The sequence below is a fragment of the Synchiropus splendidus genome, chromosome 19, assembly GCF_027744825.2.
Source record: "Synchiropus splendidus isolate RoL2022-P1 chromosome 19, RoL_Sspl_1.0, whole genome shotgun sequence".
Classification (NCBI taxonomy): Eukaryota; Metazoa; Chordata; class Actinopteri; order Syngnathiformes; family Callionymidae; genus Synchiropus; species Synchiropus splendidus.
Genome location: NC_071352.1, coordinates 15,439,991 through 15,454,698, shown reverse-complemented (window position 1 = coordinate 15,454,698; position 14,708 = coordinate 15,439,991). Strand labels below are relative to the sequence as shown.

Genomic DNA, 14,708 nt, shown 5'->3' with positions numbered 1-14,708 from the left:
GCAGTGGAAACAAGTCAATTCAGCCTCAGCAGATGGAACACTGTAGTCTCCAAGTGGTGACAGACGTGTTTATAATCAGTCTCAGGCTTGGATAGCTTCCATTGAATTGAGCCTGATTCAAACTGTTTTGAATATGAAATGAGTCTAATTTAATGTTGAAATTTGTCATGGATTAAAAGCCAAAGATCTCAGGCAAGGTATGTTCTAAGCAATTTATCAAGACGATAAAACTGCCTTGAAATACAGTTGTATAGCAAATAAAAGTTTATTGCTGTTCATCACTTATTTGGATGAAGACCACTTAAAGGGCCTTAAAAAGTGTTAAACCTTTGACATGTTCTTGTTATTCATACTGCCAGACTGCACAAAAGGTCAAACACAAATGTATACATTATTTTTTCACCCAAAACCATCCTTGGTTTTCACTTCTTTTTTCATTTTTTTGTAGCTCAGCGACCACCTGGGTGTGACTTCCACGGCTACATTTAATTTTGTGGGAAACCTGGTAGCTGTAATTCCCAACATGGCCCAAAGCCTGGTGACAGAGTATGGTAAGCCTCAGACAGAACACACATTTAAATTTTTGAGTAGTGAGTAATTTCTCAATGCAACATCTTTGTAATATTTTGTTTTGTGTCTTGTATGTATTTAGTTGATATGGAATGGTGATTCAGGGACACAATAATGGGGTATTATACACAGAAATATATCAGAAAACTCTGCTTTGCTTTCAATATAATAAAATATTGCAGTGTGTTGACATAAAGCCCACTGACACCGGAAGAGTCGTGTGGAATATCTTTTATTTCTGGTCTTTTAATGATAGTTTTGAGATTTATAAGGGTGTCTGCTCCTTCATGCATCCATGATGTTGTACTCATTTAAAGATCTGACACTTGTGGGTATTTTATATATAAATGTATATGTTATTTTTCTTTTTCTAATTCATTGTTTATGTTCATAAGAATCCTCTATCGCAGTTTATCTTTTTGAGGCCTGAGATAAATTTAAATTCATGAATGGTAGTGGTGGCAGTTGATACTGTACAAGTGAGTCCTGAAAGTAGAAGTGTAAAAAGAATGAAATGGTGATGGTGCTGGTGATGGTGGTGCCTGGAAGAGATTTTGTGAAGTGCACAGTTGTAATGGATCAACAATGAAGTCATCTTTATGTTTGTGGTTTGATATGTAAGCGCAGCAGTAGTCTACACTAAGCCAAATTCACTTCTCTGTTTGTTACCTTGTTCCTACTTTGTTCATGTTTCAACTGGCGCTGTAATGGCATAACATCTTTTCGACACTCACTCAACAGCTCTATTGTTTGTGCTGTGTTTCCACGACCCTTCTCAACAGGCTCAATTTAATGCTAACTGGAACTCGAGTCTTGACTGAGATAAGATGTTGTCATTGTTACATTTGGTCTCTAGGGAGGGGGTTATTTCAGGAGTCTGTCAGAAGGAGCAGGATAGACAACTACAGCGCCGGGCTGGGTGTGATGCTGATGTAAGATGCTGGCTGCCACTATTGACTGTGTGTACCTGCCTGCGTCTTGTCACTCGTCACATTTCTGCCAAGCTGTTTGGACCAACAACAAGAGTGCTGCAATAACAACTAGAGCCCAAAGCAACAGGCACATTCCTCTCCCCCTGACTTGCGGTCCGGGTTTTTAATGCTTGACCTGATGATGCCGTCCCTTTTTCCAGCCTTTCTTGTTCTCCATTGCTTTTTATTTCACACCGTTTTCCCCCTTCTGGCTCTCGTTGAGTGGCACGCAGGGAGAATCAAAACTAGCAGACCATCTACCTCTATGATGATCCCATTCTCCCATTCATTTGTCTCTAGTTGTTTACAGTTTGTCTTTTAAAATCTCTCATGGGACTTAGCCATGTCCTGCATTTTTACTTCAAGTAACTTGAATGGAAAGATTGTTTAACTGGAGAAATACAAAAATGCGCGTTCCAAATTTACTCAGGAATGCAAGTTCAGATGGATTCTATTTAAATATTTGATTAATTAGTGTTTATACAAAGCCTCTGGTGGATAAGGAGAAAAGACGGAGGAGAGAAAGGGCCTCAGGCAGTTTTTAGAAGAGGCACAGGAGTGAGCCCTCATTGTATCGTCTAGGATTTTGTTATTTTTGTATTCATGGACTGGTAGTCGTAGATTTTGCCCAATAGCTCGCTGATTCTCCATTGAATATGTCTTTGGGTTTAGCCATCTCAACAACAGAACACATCTTTGAGCGTGTTATGTTTTTTTTCACTAATTATTTAGTGGATGTGATAAAGCTTCTGTGTGGAAAAACTCACCAAAAGCACTGTTTTACAGTAATGTGTAATGTATCTACTGTGTTGTTAATGTAAAGAGGTCTCATTAAAATAAAATTTTTGAGTGAAATATAGTCTTTCACACAACATCACTAATGGGCAGCTAGCTAACAAAATTTAGTCATTGGAACTGTATTGGAGATCAAATTGAATTTATTATGAAATTTGTGTTTGTATTTAAGTATTAAGTTCCTTTCTTACTCTTGTGTGGAGCCACTGGTAGCTTATTAGAGAATAGAATCTGCTAGAATCTGCCTCTTCCGTTTACCATTTTCATTTTAATTCGTATTTCACCCCCTAAAAAATAATCTTTTGTTTAACACAAACATCATACTGCACCACTTGAAACGGGTGAACCAAGAAGCTGAAATAAGAAAATTGCATTTGTAAAATGTGTCCTGGGTGCAATGCATCTGAGCAGGGTGGTAGGCAACTGAGAAAAGGACCACAGAAATAGACTTTTGTTATTCTCTTCGAAATAAATATTCATGTTTTTCCTGCTGCTTGCTTGTGTGTAAACCTTCATCTGTGATGTAGCGCGGCTTTTATTTTGCTTCCATCCTCGCACCTTGAATTGCTTCTTCATTTCCTGCTTTCTTCTTTCTTATTTCCTTCCCCTCGATCCTCATTTTCTCACCCCTTGCCCTCTTTATGCGCGACACAACTCTCGACCGCAACTTATTTTGGTTTAATCAGATGTGTCTGGGTGCCTCTCCTGCCTCGTACGTGTTCTGATCTGCTTCACAGAGCAGCTGGGCTTCTCCTCGGCTCTCTGCGGCTCTGTCAACAATTTCTCCCTGCTGCATTCAAGACTGTTCTGTTTTCCCACTGCCGTCCTTAACTCTGTTCAGAATTGCTCACCTCCATGCTCACGTTTCCCTCTTCTGATGGAATGTAATAATGTAGATAAAATAAAAGACAAACAGTTGCTTGGCAGCTGCTTTTTAGTGATTTTATTACATCTTCGCCTTATAATTGCTGTAGCGCTGTGAAATTAATTCACAATCGGGCTGCAATAGGGCCACATAGTCAACTATATTTGACTATTTTATTAGTTCCAGACAAGCTCATGAGTCCACTAGTTGTGGCGTCATCGTTCTCCGAGCTTAATCTGCAGTAAGAGGAGAAATGGTGGCAGTTACGCGACCATCACGACTCAAAATGTCCAAATTACAGGACCCATCGAAAGGTTGAAGCCACTGCAGCAATTTTATGTACATTTATTTATTTACATTCTATTTACAACACTACAATTACGTTTGTGTGTTTGTTACCTGTACACGTCGTATACCGACTTATCTTTAAGGTAGTTGGTGACTAGTCGACTGTCAAACTAATCACTAGTTGCAGCCCTTATTCACTATAATAAGTACATTACCAATATACAAGCGCAGTGATTAAAGCATTTCCTGTTTCAATAGCTCGTCCACATGTGGTTCTGTGGTTCGGTGATTAGGTTTAATAAATATACAAACAAATATTTATTGTGCAGTATGTATGACTCTAAAAAACATCTATGTGTATAGTGTGGTGGGCACTCGGGAGGTGTGGCCTCTCACCCAGAGGTATGATGGGTAGGGACCTGACTGAGGGTATATATAGAGGCTGTGGGGGGAAACGTGTAGAGACGAAAGAGAAATAAACATCACGTTCCCAACCAGAGACTCCTGACCGTTTTGTCCTGCCACATTGGATCACGTCGAGGTCACCAATGTGGCAGGACTCTATATATACCCTCGGTCAGGTCCCTACCCATCATACCTCTGGGTGAGAGGCCACACCTCCCGAGTGCCCACCACAATAGAAATAATTTGTATCATTCATGGCACATATTTGTTATTCATCTTCCATGCCATCTGTTTCTCCTTCTGTCTCACCGCCTCTTTGTGAATTGACTTTCAATCTGTGCACGAGTCGTCCTTCCTGTTCTGCATCTGGCGTTTACATCCTCAGGCTACTTGTCTCGTCTTATCTTTCTCCCTTCCACCATCACTCTCTTAGTGTGTGTCTACCTGTCCAATGTCTCTTTTGTCCTTGTCGTGCTCGCTGAATGATGTTCTCTCTGATCACGCTGCCGCGTCTGAAGCTTTTGTTTGCTCCGGCATTCTTTAATCTCCTGAGTTTGCTCTGTGGGGATTGTGAATAACTTGTTCAAAAAATATTCAAATTGCACTCAGTACCTTTTTCAAGAATTCCAACTCTCCTGGCAGCTCAGGTGGTCTTTGTCCCCGTTTTCCTCGCAGTAGCTCTGCTGCAAGGCATTGGACTTGAATCTCAGTATTCTGTATCTCAGTCAGTATTTTTCAGTCTGCACCACCTTCACTTGTGGCGATGATCATCAATCACAGGTCAGTCAGGTGGGCTGCTACTCCGAACGGCTTTCCTCTCTCACTCAAGCTTGCCATTCAGAGTGTGATATTTTCTGTTTATAATCCACCTCTATGAGATTAATGTGACCCAACCTTCAAACCTGCAGCGACTATACGGGTGATAACAGAATCTAAAAGAGAAACACATGATTCTGTTTCTTGCTGTTAGGTGCGTCAAGCTAATCAAAACAAAACGTTTCCTTTTACATTTTGCAAATGAAACTTTGAGATTTTGTAATTGTGCTAAGAGTAAACAAATGATTATATTTGTTGAATGTATGATGAAGTGTTTCTCACTTTATGCTCACACATTGTGAAGAAAGATCATCTCTGGCATGACAAACTTCCAATTCTTGAGTAAAGATATCAAGTGAGAAGCTCAGTCTGGCAGCTTGAGGTCACTCATCTATGTCCTATCTTGTAATCTCCAGTACCGTTCCTGGTGAAACTCTGTTCAGCTCTGCTGGAGTCAGACGAAGGGCTGAAGGCCTCCGCTCTCTATGTGTGGCTGCAGCTGTTCCGATCAGCTGGGCTGCTGCCTGATATGCTGCCTGTTACAATCCGGGACAGACTTTGCGTCCTTCTGCTACAGACCTTTGATAATGCAACGTCACCCCAACTCACCAGTACTTGCAATGGTAAGATAGACAACGGTCTTAATAGAACTGTTGAATGATGAAATGTAATTATTGAATTTATGAACCAGTCTTTTTTTTTTTTTCGAGCGTTTATAGTTCTCCTGCACACAAGTCAATTCAGTAAATGATGGTCCTGTGTATGGTCATTAAGTCAGTTATCTGACTTGTCTGCAAAAACACAAAATTGTCTGCATATGGCCGATAATACACCCTTTTTTAAGGAATATTTCCATCAAAGATTGACATGTTTGAAGTTCTATGAATTTTCCTCTCAAGAGGAACGTGTTTTGATTCCCCCCCTCCTAATTGATGTTCCCTAAAACATTATGCCTGGCCTCGAGGAGCCATTGCTGAGAATGTCAGCCTCATTTAGATTTATACTGCACTACACCGACCAAATGAGACCGATCTGCTCCCAGCTGTGCAAAGTGTGGAAAGCACAATTAAGTAGTTAGATAACAGAGCGTTGTTCAATTAGCTGTAGAGTAAACTTAGATGATTCACAACTTCTGCCTCATTACTAGAAGCTCGGACCAGAAACGCTGAAAGTTATTCATTATTAAATGGAGCAGAGTTTTCTTCCTGCCCTTGCAGCTTATAAAACAACCCCCATCTTAATGAAGATCCACAATCGCATACAAGAAGAGGGACTGCGCTGAGATCCGTTTTGTTTTTAAGCAATGCAAATTGCGCATTCATGTGGAAAAACTGGATAAAACCGGTCGCAAAGGAAGCACTGCTGAAGATCCTCAGGAGTTTCTATACCAGATATTAATTTTGAACCATAAGTTGCTCGGTGCTGAGGTTTGTCAGAACTCTCTTTTCCCAACCCATGTTTAAACAGATGCTCCATGGCCGGTGAAACAACCACCAGGGCACCTATCTCAACCTGGAGACAATTGCTCCTCAATTACTGTACCAGCAACATTATTTTCTGAGATGATTATTTACAACTTGAAGTGTAAGGTTCTCGATATATCGTTCTATTGACTTTTGATTTTAATACCAATTTAAGCATCTGTCATGAAGTCTGGTGCTCCCCACTCAGTTGCCGGCAGCTCTGTTGCTGCCACTCTACACATTAACCCTGAACTGTAGTGTATCATCGCTCTCAGATCTCAGTTGTTCCTTTTCATCTCTCAGATCTCTTGGGGGTTCTAGTTCGGTGGCAGGAGATGGTGTCAGTGCTGATGAATCCAGGAAACCTCACACAGTGTGATGACAACCAGAACATTCACATCAGCAACAGCCAGAGCCTGAGCCAAGACTTAGAGCAACAGCCCTCTGACCACTGCCATCTGCCTCTCGTGCTGAAAAAGGTCTCTGTCCAAACATCCTGCTTGCAGCAACACACCACCAGGCTCCACAGATAATCATAACAAGACGCACTAATCCCAAAACGCCTTTCAGTACGGATTCAGAAGGGTTTTGCTCTACACAAATATTTGTCCTTCATGTCTGGGAAATCAGTGCGATGTTTATATTTTACCCGTGTGAGTCACTGCACTTTGTGGCGGCACCAGTGATATACAAGTTGTTCGCATCTGAACTGGAGTCACATAAATATCTGAGCACGTGTAGAGATTTTGATTTTGAAGTTGCATGTGAAGTTGATTGCTTTTGGTGATGGTGATTAAATATTCAATATATTGAGCCAAACCTTAAACTCATAATGAGGGTGTACATGTATATTATCTTTTACCTAGTGGATATTTTTGTCTTGTAAACTTGGCAGAGACTTCAGTGGTTTTGCAGTTAATGATGTGTAGAAAGGCACATTCACTGCCTGCAGTGCTTTACGGTTTTTGGCTGTTTTTCCAACTTTTGTTAAATGTTAAATTCACATTCAACATGTGTGATTGCGCTTTCCGTTTCAGTACTCTGCAGCTCTTTGGAAAAAGGAGGGCGAGATAACCTTCCTTCATTTAAACTGTGCTGCACTGACTATATTGTTTTTCTTTTGTTAGCTGTTAATTGTTTTACTGCCAAAAATGCTTAATAGAAATCCCTCTGAAGGTTTTATGCTGTGGTGTAGCTTCTGCTGACAAAAGCCACAACACTTCACCTTCGTCCTTGCAGTGTCAGTATAATGCTTGCCGACTCTTACTGCTGACATACTGTGTCACGATGGTACACTTACTACTGCTATCGGGCATAAACTGCGCACTGCAGCCGAGTGACAGAAATATTGCTTTCTTCACAGCCACTTGGGCACAAGTGATCATCTAAGCCTTCAGTAAACACTCTGTAAACCACCATCATTGGTTCAATACTGCGACATCTGTCTTTTCAGTGGCAGGATTATCATAAAATATGGTTTTCAGGTGCTGCTGAGTACGGATGGTGCTCTGCAGCTGACCAGTGCTAAGAGCATTGCTTCCGTGTTGGCTCACTCTCCAAGTCAGTACAGCGCTGCCTTTATCAAGGCTGACATACCAGGTGAGGCCTTATATTTAGAATGTGTTTGTGCTTTAAACTGTATGACACTATATCATTCATAAAACACACTGTATCGCAGAGTAAAATTGTAATGAATAAGAGAAAAAAATATGTACAGAAGGCATAGCTTTATATTTTTTGCATCGCTTTATATTTTTTGTTTTACCATTTCCTGCCTTAGTAATGTTCTATATAATCTACTGAACATATATAATCTTGGGGGACAAAGTCCAAATGTTAACTTGGCTTCTAGAATGGCTAGAGGATAACATTATTCATTCATAGTAAAAAGGAAATCACGACTCTGTGTTTGTTTCAGTGGGCAATTTGGTGTGCTTTTGGATTGTGGGAGGAAATTTATCCATGCGCTAACTTCACTCTGAAAGAATCCAAAATCAAAGGTTGCCACATGCTAGACTCAAATTGAATGTTGCACTTTCATCCAGTCAACCTTTTCATGCAGTTGTTCTGTTTACATTGAACTCCTATTTTCTTTGCTCTATTTCAGAGTTATTGTTTGATCATCTTGTCTGTACAACGAACGAGGTGCTTTTATGGACCTTGTACAGCTGTTTGGTCCTGCTGATTGAGGAGCCTCTGTTCTTCTCCTCATGCATCTTGGTCTACGGTAAGCCAAAACAAAGAGAGTAACAATGCTAATATATGCGATACAGAAACTACACCTCAGAGTTTTTCTCGGTAATTATTCTGTGTTATGTTACGGGAACAGTCACTGTTTGAAAATTGTATTATTTCAAGATTGAATAGCAATGTCTTGCGTCCCCAGGGATAATAAAATGAAGACCCAAGTTGCTACAGTATATTTTGATTAGCATAATAATGTTTTAGAGTCAGACGTTTCAGTGTGAACCTTGTTAAGCTGAAGAGGCATGACAGCTTCCCTCTCAGACATGCTCTGTGGATTCAGGTCTCGTCTAATATTCATTCCAACTAACTTTTAACCAGCAAGTCTGATGTCTATGTTGTCAGTGAACCTGAAACATGAGATCTGTTCGTCCTTGTGACACCTTGTTTTCCTTCTTTAAATTTGATCGTCATTTACATGGTGATGTGTCAGGTTTGTTTCAGGTTTGTTTCAGTCACTGCCTGGTGGGAATAATGATCACGTGATATTTGTTTAACAGACTTCCTGTCCCTTGTGTGGGCAAACAGCTGGGCATCTCTAACACCACCTTGATTTAAGTCCCTCAGTGTGCCCAAAACTTTATACGTAGGTCTGAAAAGCAGTTTTGGCAATAAAATCCAAAACTGTAATCATTTTAGAAGGGTCTCTGAAATGTTACTTTAATGTAATTCCAAATTGCGATGCTGCATAAATTCTATGCGTGATCCCACAGGGCTGTGGAGGCTGTGGCTTTTCTTCTCTTTTATATCTCACTGCTGAATTTATTTCTATCTGGTGATCATATTTACATTAAGCAGATGAAGGGAGGCTCTCTCCTCCACACTCTTTTATCATCAAGATTAGCACCCTTACCCTGATGCAGCCTCTTGTAAGTCGAGCATCACCATGCCGATTTAGCATCATGAGTAAAGATATTGCTTCCAGCTCGTAAGTGCATTGAGATTTGTGTTTACTCACTGCTCTCATTATTCACCAGTTAAACCAGGTCATATTGGATTTCTGTGGTACAAATTTTCAAAGATTCTTGGACTATTTAAATGGATGAGACCATCTTTATATTGTGTGAAAGACCGTTAAGCTTTTAAAACTGTTAAAACCTTGAGTGTGTCATCAGTCATGAGTCATTTATCTCTGCATCTTAAGTGAGGAAAGAATGGAGAGTTATAAAGGTGTTGTTTCACTTAGATTAATTTCCCTCTTTTTGCAAATAGCTTTTCAGGTTTCAAGATACTTTATAGCTGGATAAAAAAAAAAATTATGAGGCTGCTGCCATGTTAATATTCAAGGTCAAGTCTGTCGCCTGGTGAAACTTCTCACACTCCCCTCTAGCACAGAGAAGGTGATTGTGGCATATTCACACTGTTTCTTGTTTCACTTTCTCACACTTCAAATTATTAACTGCTAGTTTTCCATTTCCGCAGACTAAAAATGGCCTTGTTGCTAACACAATAGCAGCATTGAGACATGAAATGTGGGGGTACCAGGAGGAGACTCATTCCCCTGATGTTGCCCTAAAAACTCAGTAAACGCACTTCTTTTAGACGCTGTGCATGTCTCTGCAGTTGGGATTACTCTCTTGCGTCAGTGTTCTGCTCCCTGTCAGACGGGAAGGTGCGCATGAAATGAATTCTGAGGTTGTGGATCTTTCACTGAGACAGGTCCATGTGTTTTCACTCTCTGTGAAGGTGAGAAACACACCAAAACCCAATTACTTTTCTTAAACCTTGGTGTGTGCTGTCCAATCTTTCTTAATCTCAGGTATGGAGAATATAGTCCGCAGTTTGAAAGAAGCGCTTCGCATGACCAATTTGGAGGCTGCAAAACAAGGTCTGCTGCTCCTTACGTTTATATTGGAAAGGTGAGATCCGAACGGTTAATATTTTCAACTTGTTTTAATGAAGTTAATACGAGATTAGAGAAGACTTTATTTATCTGGTCCACAGATATTCACACAGCCAGACCGTGAAAGTCAATGACGCGCTACATATACCTTCACTTTCCTGTGAAGGTTACATGCTGTCACAGACTCTTATTGCTGGTGACAAGGGATCATCACAAGTGTTCAGCACTGATCCTCTGAAGTTCCTCAGTTGCGAGGGGCGGTCCCAACACTCACTATCAAGGACTATAGCTGGAAACTCAGCTATAGCTAATTCCTTTTTGTGAACCTCATTTTCTTTGTAGTGTTGCGGGATAAATCTTTCAAACCTCCAGGGCTGAGCCGCTATCTGCACTTACCATGGCGTCGTCTTTAGTTTGTGAAGAAGTAAAGATCATATCACGCTATTATTATTTTTATGGTTTTCTAGGGACTTTCATCATAACTATTGCGTAATAATGTGCTTTGTGGAACAAAATTATTTCACAGACTCATCATTTTCTTCTTCTTCTCCTGCTTATCTGGGACCGGTCACAGTGGCAGCAGTCTGAGCAGGGATGCTCAGACTTCCCTGTCCCCACTCACCTCCTCCAGCTCTTCTGGGGGGACCACGAAATGTTACTAGGCCATCTGAGAGACATAGTGCCTCCAACATGTCCTGGGACTTACCCAGGGCCTCTTCCCAGTGGGGCATGTCTGAAACAGATGCCCGAGCCACCTCAGCTGACTCCTCTTGATATGGAGGAGCAGCGTCTCTACTTTGAGCTCCTCCCGTGTGACTGAGCTCCTCACCCTATCTCTGAGGGAGCATCCAGCCACCAGACTGGCAGACTCTCTGGGAGTCAGTGCTGTCGCTGTGCTGATCTGCTCCAGACTCATTCATTTAGGGATGTTTTATCATATAGCTCACCGCTTTCGTTAATGTGGCTAGTGAAGGACAGCTGTTCTGAACCAAAAGGACAAAAAAGAAAGTAGAAATTAGAGGACTAAAATGATAATTCTGAGAGCTGTAAAACACACCAAAAGAACTAAAGGTCAGACTGCCCTCAGAGCAGTTCATAGTTTGGAAAGGTTTAGCAACTTGGGAGATCTTTGTCCCACACCTCATTTGCTTGCGCACCTGCTCCTTTTCAAAATGAACATTCACCCTGACTTACACCTATTTTCAAGTATTTTGGGGAAGCAATTTCACATGTCAAATATGTGTTACTCATGAGTAACTGATGCACTCTATAAATCTTGGAGACTAAAAACATTTTTTATTTGAACACAACAAACAGCCAAGATTTAAACAAAATGAGCTTTGACAGAACTCCTCCGGCGAATTGCTACACGCAATTGTGATCCATTTAATATTTTGTGCAATTAAACAAATACAAAACATAGCCATGACGTGGATGCACAACAGGGTTATTCTCTAAATTGCTCTCTGCACAACCGCCTGCTGCTTGAGTTGCCAAAGTGACAACATAAAAGATGATCCTCATGAAAGCCTGATTGTAAATGTTGAACTGGGAGGTTTAATTGGCTCTGACTGAAATGTCTGTCTGGCATATATCATGCATCAGTAAAACCCTGGCACTTTCGCTTGGCTGGCATCATTTTAATGGAGCCCCTCACCTCAAAGAGCCCATTACACAAAGGGAATGGGAGATATGCCGTAACTCTTGAAGAATAAATGATGTCAGTAATTCTGTCTGGAACCATGAAAAAGATAACCGCAACACTGCTCTGTAAAAACACCAGAGTGTGTTTGGGATCAGTGTTTAAGATTTTGTGTGTTGCTCTGTGTGTTTAAATGTTATTTACCAAGTCAGACGAGGCTTCTGTTGTGGCAACACTGGACAGTCTGTCTGATGCTGCAGAGATGAGCGACAAACTCAGATGATATTTATATTACTCATAGGTCAACAAGATTTGCAACTCAGCAGGTCAACGCTGCTGGTACTGCCGCAGGAAGCTGACTGAGGGGGGCCAAATTCATCCTGTAGTCACGCACACTTTTGTTTTATTCCTCTCTTCTGAAGTTCGTGTGTGAATATGTTCATATAGGCAGCCAGCCAATGTGCGGCTATTCCCATACAGACCAGGGTTTGCTGCAGTCACAGAGGCTCTGGTCTGTGGAGTTTCCTCGTCCTGTCAGCTGGTTGCCACACAAGCTGCAAGTGCTGCTTCCGCCCTCTTCAGGTGAACTCATATAAGCATAGACAACAGTGAATTTACCTGATTGAAACATGAGTGCAGATATTTCGTGAGGATTTGCCAACATTTTGACTTTGTTGAAATCAAAATCTTTACTTGGTCAACAATCAAGGATCATGTGACCCTCTTCACTATATTTTTATCTTTGATTTGCGAGAATATACTGCAACAAATTGGTCTGTTTAGAGTACTTTTAAATCATTGGGGTTACTCCTTGGAGTTTTTTTTATCTTTTAAAGGTCCCTGAAAGTGTTCATTTGAGCCTTTTATGCAAGCAGAAAAGAATGTATTCGGATTGGTTGTAAAGAAATTGAAATGCACTTCATTAAAACCTGTTTTAAATCAATTAACCCAGCAATAACAGTGCACATTATTCTTCACAATAATTCAATACACTCTGCATTTAAACTAATCTTGTGGTAATGAGTTTCTCTCACGTGTTTCCTATTCAATCTTTTCAGACTGAACCACCAGTGCAGACCAGTGCAGTACAAAGAGATCCAAAGTCTGGTTGAAGCCATAACCAGCTGGTTCTCCTCCCTCCACCTGCCACTTTCCCCTGACGACCAACAATCTGTGAGTTAGTCCTGCTTTATAGTAAAATGTCTCGAGTTCAGAGAGCTCTTGTTTCTGTGCTCTTATCATCTTTGTTTTCTGAGCTCTCTCTGCTCTGATAGATATGTTCAGTCAAAGGGATTTTTTTATTCGTCTTGCTGTCAATCAGTGCTTGACGGTGATGCAATGCTTGGTTAATGTGAATGAAACAAGTGTGCAAGAGCGAAGCACCTTTAAACTCAACCCAACAGAGATAATCTAACATTAGCAGGGGGTTCTGCTGTGTTTGTCTCATCTTAATAGTATGTCTTAGCGGGTGCATGTTCCCCAGGGTCACCAAAGGCCTAAAAATAGATTTAAAACCGAGGCAATAGGCTATCAATTGTGTCTTGTTGGAGGAAGCTGGTTAAACCAGTTCCGCTCGTTGAACAACCGCTTATTTTCTCTCACATCGTATTTGCTGTCCTGCCATCCAAATGGTGGAATAAGCTTCCCATCATGTGGATGATTATGTCTACTTCAGAAGAAGAATGGAGCCTAGTGGGCATAAAACTGAGAGGAAGTGACTCTGACACGTGGCTCTTTCATTCCTTAATTAAGTTAAATGTTTCCTGACATGCTTATATTTCTCTTCTTATCAGCAGTGCCTCCTCTTGCTGCTTCTCACCGGTAAAGTACAATTTAGCATGAGTCAGTGGACACTTTCCTGCAGTGTGTGTGTGTAGGATAAGCACCGAAGATTTTTTAATTGATTTGTGAGACAAACCATCACTAGTGATGAAGGTGGAGAGAGGAGGAGGATTATGGCCTCATACCACCACTTTAAAATGTTTACCGTAACTTCTAAGAGAGCAAGGGGAATTGGAATCAAAATGTTCTACTTGCTTATCTTTGCGCTCCTGCTTCTTTGTTTTCTCTTTGACTCTTCAGAGATCCTCTTGGATCCTGAGCATTAGACGAGGTGATTGTTTCTTTTGATGTCGAATGACCAGAAAAAAACACCATCAGCTCAACTGACTCGCTTCATCACATTTCTATGTCACCCACAGATGAGTCTGAAGATGTTCCAGCCCAGCAGCCTGCTCCAGGCAATGGTCTGTTTTCAGGCGGCCTGCAGGTCAGCACATGTTGTCAGCGAATCTGAGATGAGGGGTGACATTTTCTAGCATTGCATGAGATTTTGTAGACATAGATGAGTAACGTAACAAAATTGTCATCTCACTAGAATGACAGTCTTGGAAGGCTTTGAAGATGCCATGGAATATCCTGGGATCGCTTGATAACCTGTGCAAGCAGGACCTGATGACATTGCTGATGGGGTCCTTTTTAGAATTCTAACTTTGGTTCAAGGTCAAATGATGGAGTGTTTGTGTGTCATCTAGGTTGGCTGAAGAGTGTGCATCAGAGCCTGTCCTGAGAGAAAACGTGTTCACACCCCCGTCTAAAAGCTGCAACACTCTGGAGTCTCTGTGTCAGAGTCTGCTGAACTGCTGTGACACCGTCTGGATACCCACTGTCCTTGTGAGTGCAGGTCACAGTCGTCTCCATGTCCTAACCTTTCCACTGACTCCCTCTATGCCCAGAAGTAGGACACATTGATTACGAGGCTCCATCAGCAGCTCCTTCAAATGACTCTTTTAATACCCAGCAACAC

General features: G+C 41.2%; 1 protein-coding gene across 10 annotated transcripts in view; it reads left to right on the top strand.

The window, feature by feature from the left end:
* LOC128751680 (meiosis inhibitor protein 1) overlaps nucleotides 1-14,708 on the top strand; it is a 44,433-nt gene that overhangs the window by 8,872 nt on the left and 20,853 nt on the right. For 9 of the 10 annotated variants that reach the window (XM_053852897.1, XM_053852896.1, XM_053852899.1 and 6 more), the window contains exons 6-15: nucleotides 449-551; nucleotides 5,127-5,333; nucleotides 6,477-6,652; nucleotides 7,658-7,772; nucleotides 8,281-8,400; nucleotides 10,177-10,276; nucleotides 12,350-12,484; nucleotides 12,961-13,075; nucleotides 14,104-14,171; nucleotides 14,437-14,575. In XM_053852897.1, coding sequence (XP_053708872.1) covers nucleotides 449-551; nucleotides 5,127-5,333; nucleotides 6,477-6,652; nucleotides 7,658-7,772; nucleotides 8,281-8,400; nucleotides 10,177-10,276; nucleotides 12,350-12,484; nucleotides 12,961-13,075; nucleotides 14,104-14,171; nucleotides 14,437-14,575 — 1,278 coding nt within the window. The remainder of the gene's footprint in view (nucleotides 1-448; nucleotides 552-5,126; nucleotides 5,334-6,476; nucleotides 6,653-7,657; nucleotides 7,773-8,280; nucleotides 8,401-10,176; nucleotides 10,277-12,349; nucleotides 12,485-12,960; nucleotides 13,076-14,103; nucleotides 14,172-14,436; nucleotides 14,576-14,708) is intronic. The other variant, XM_053852905.1, reaches the window with a different exon arrangement.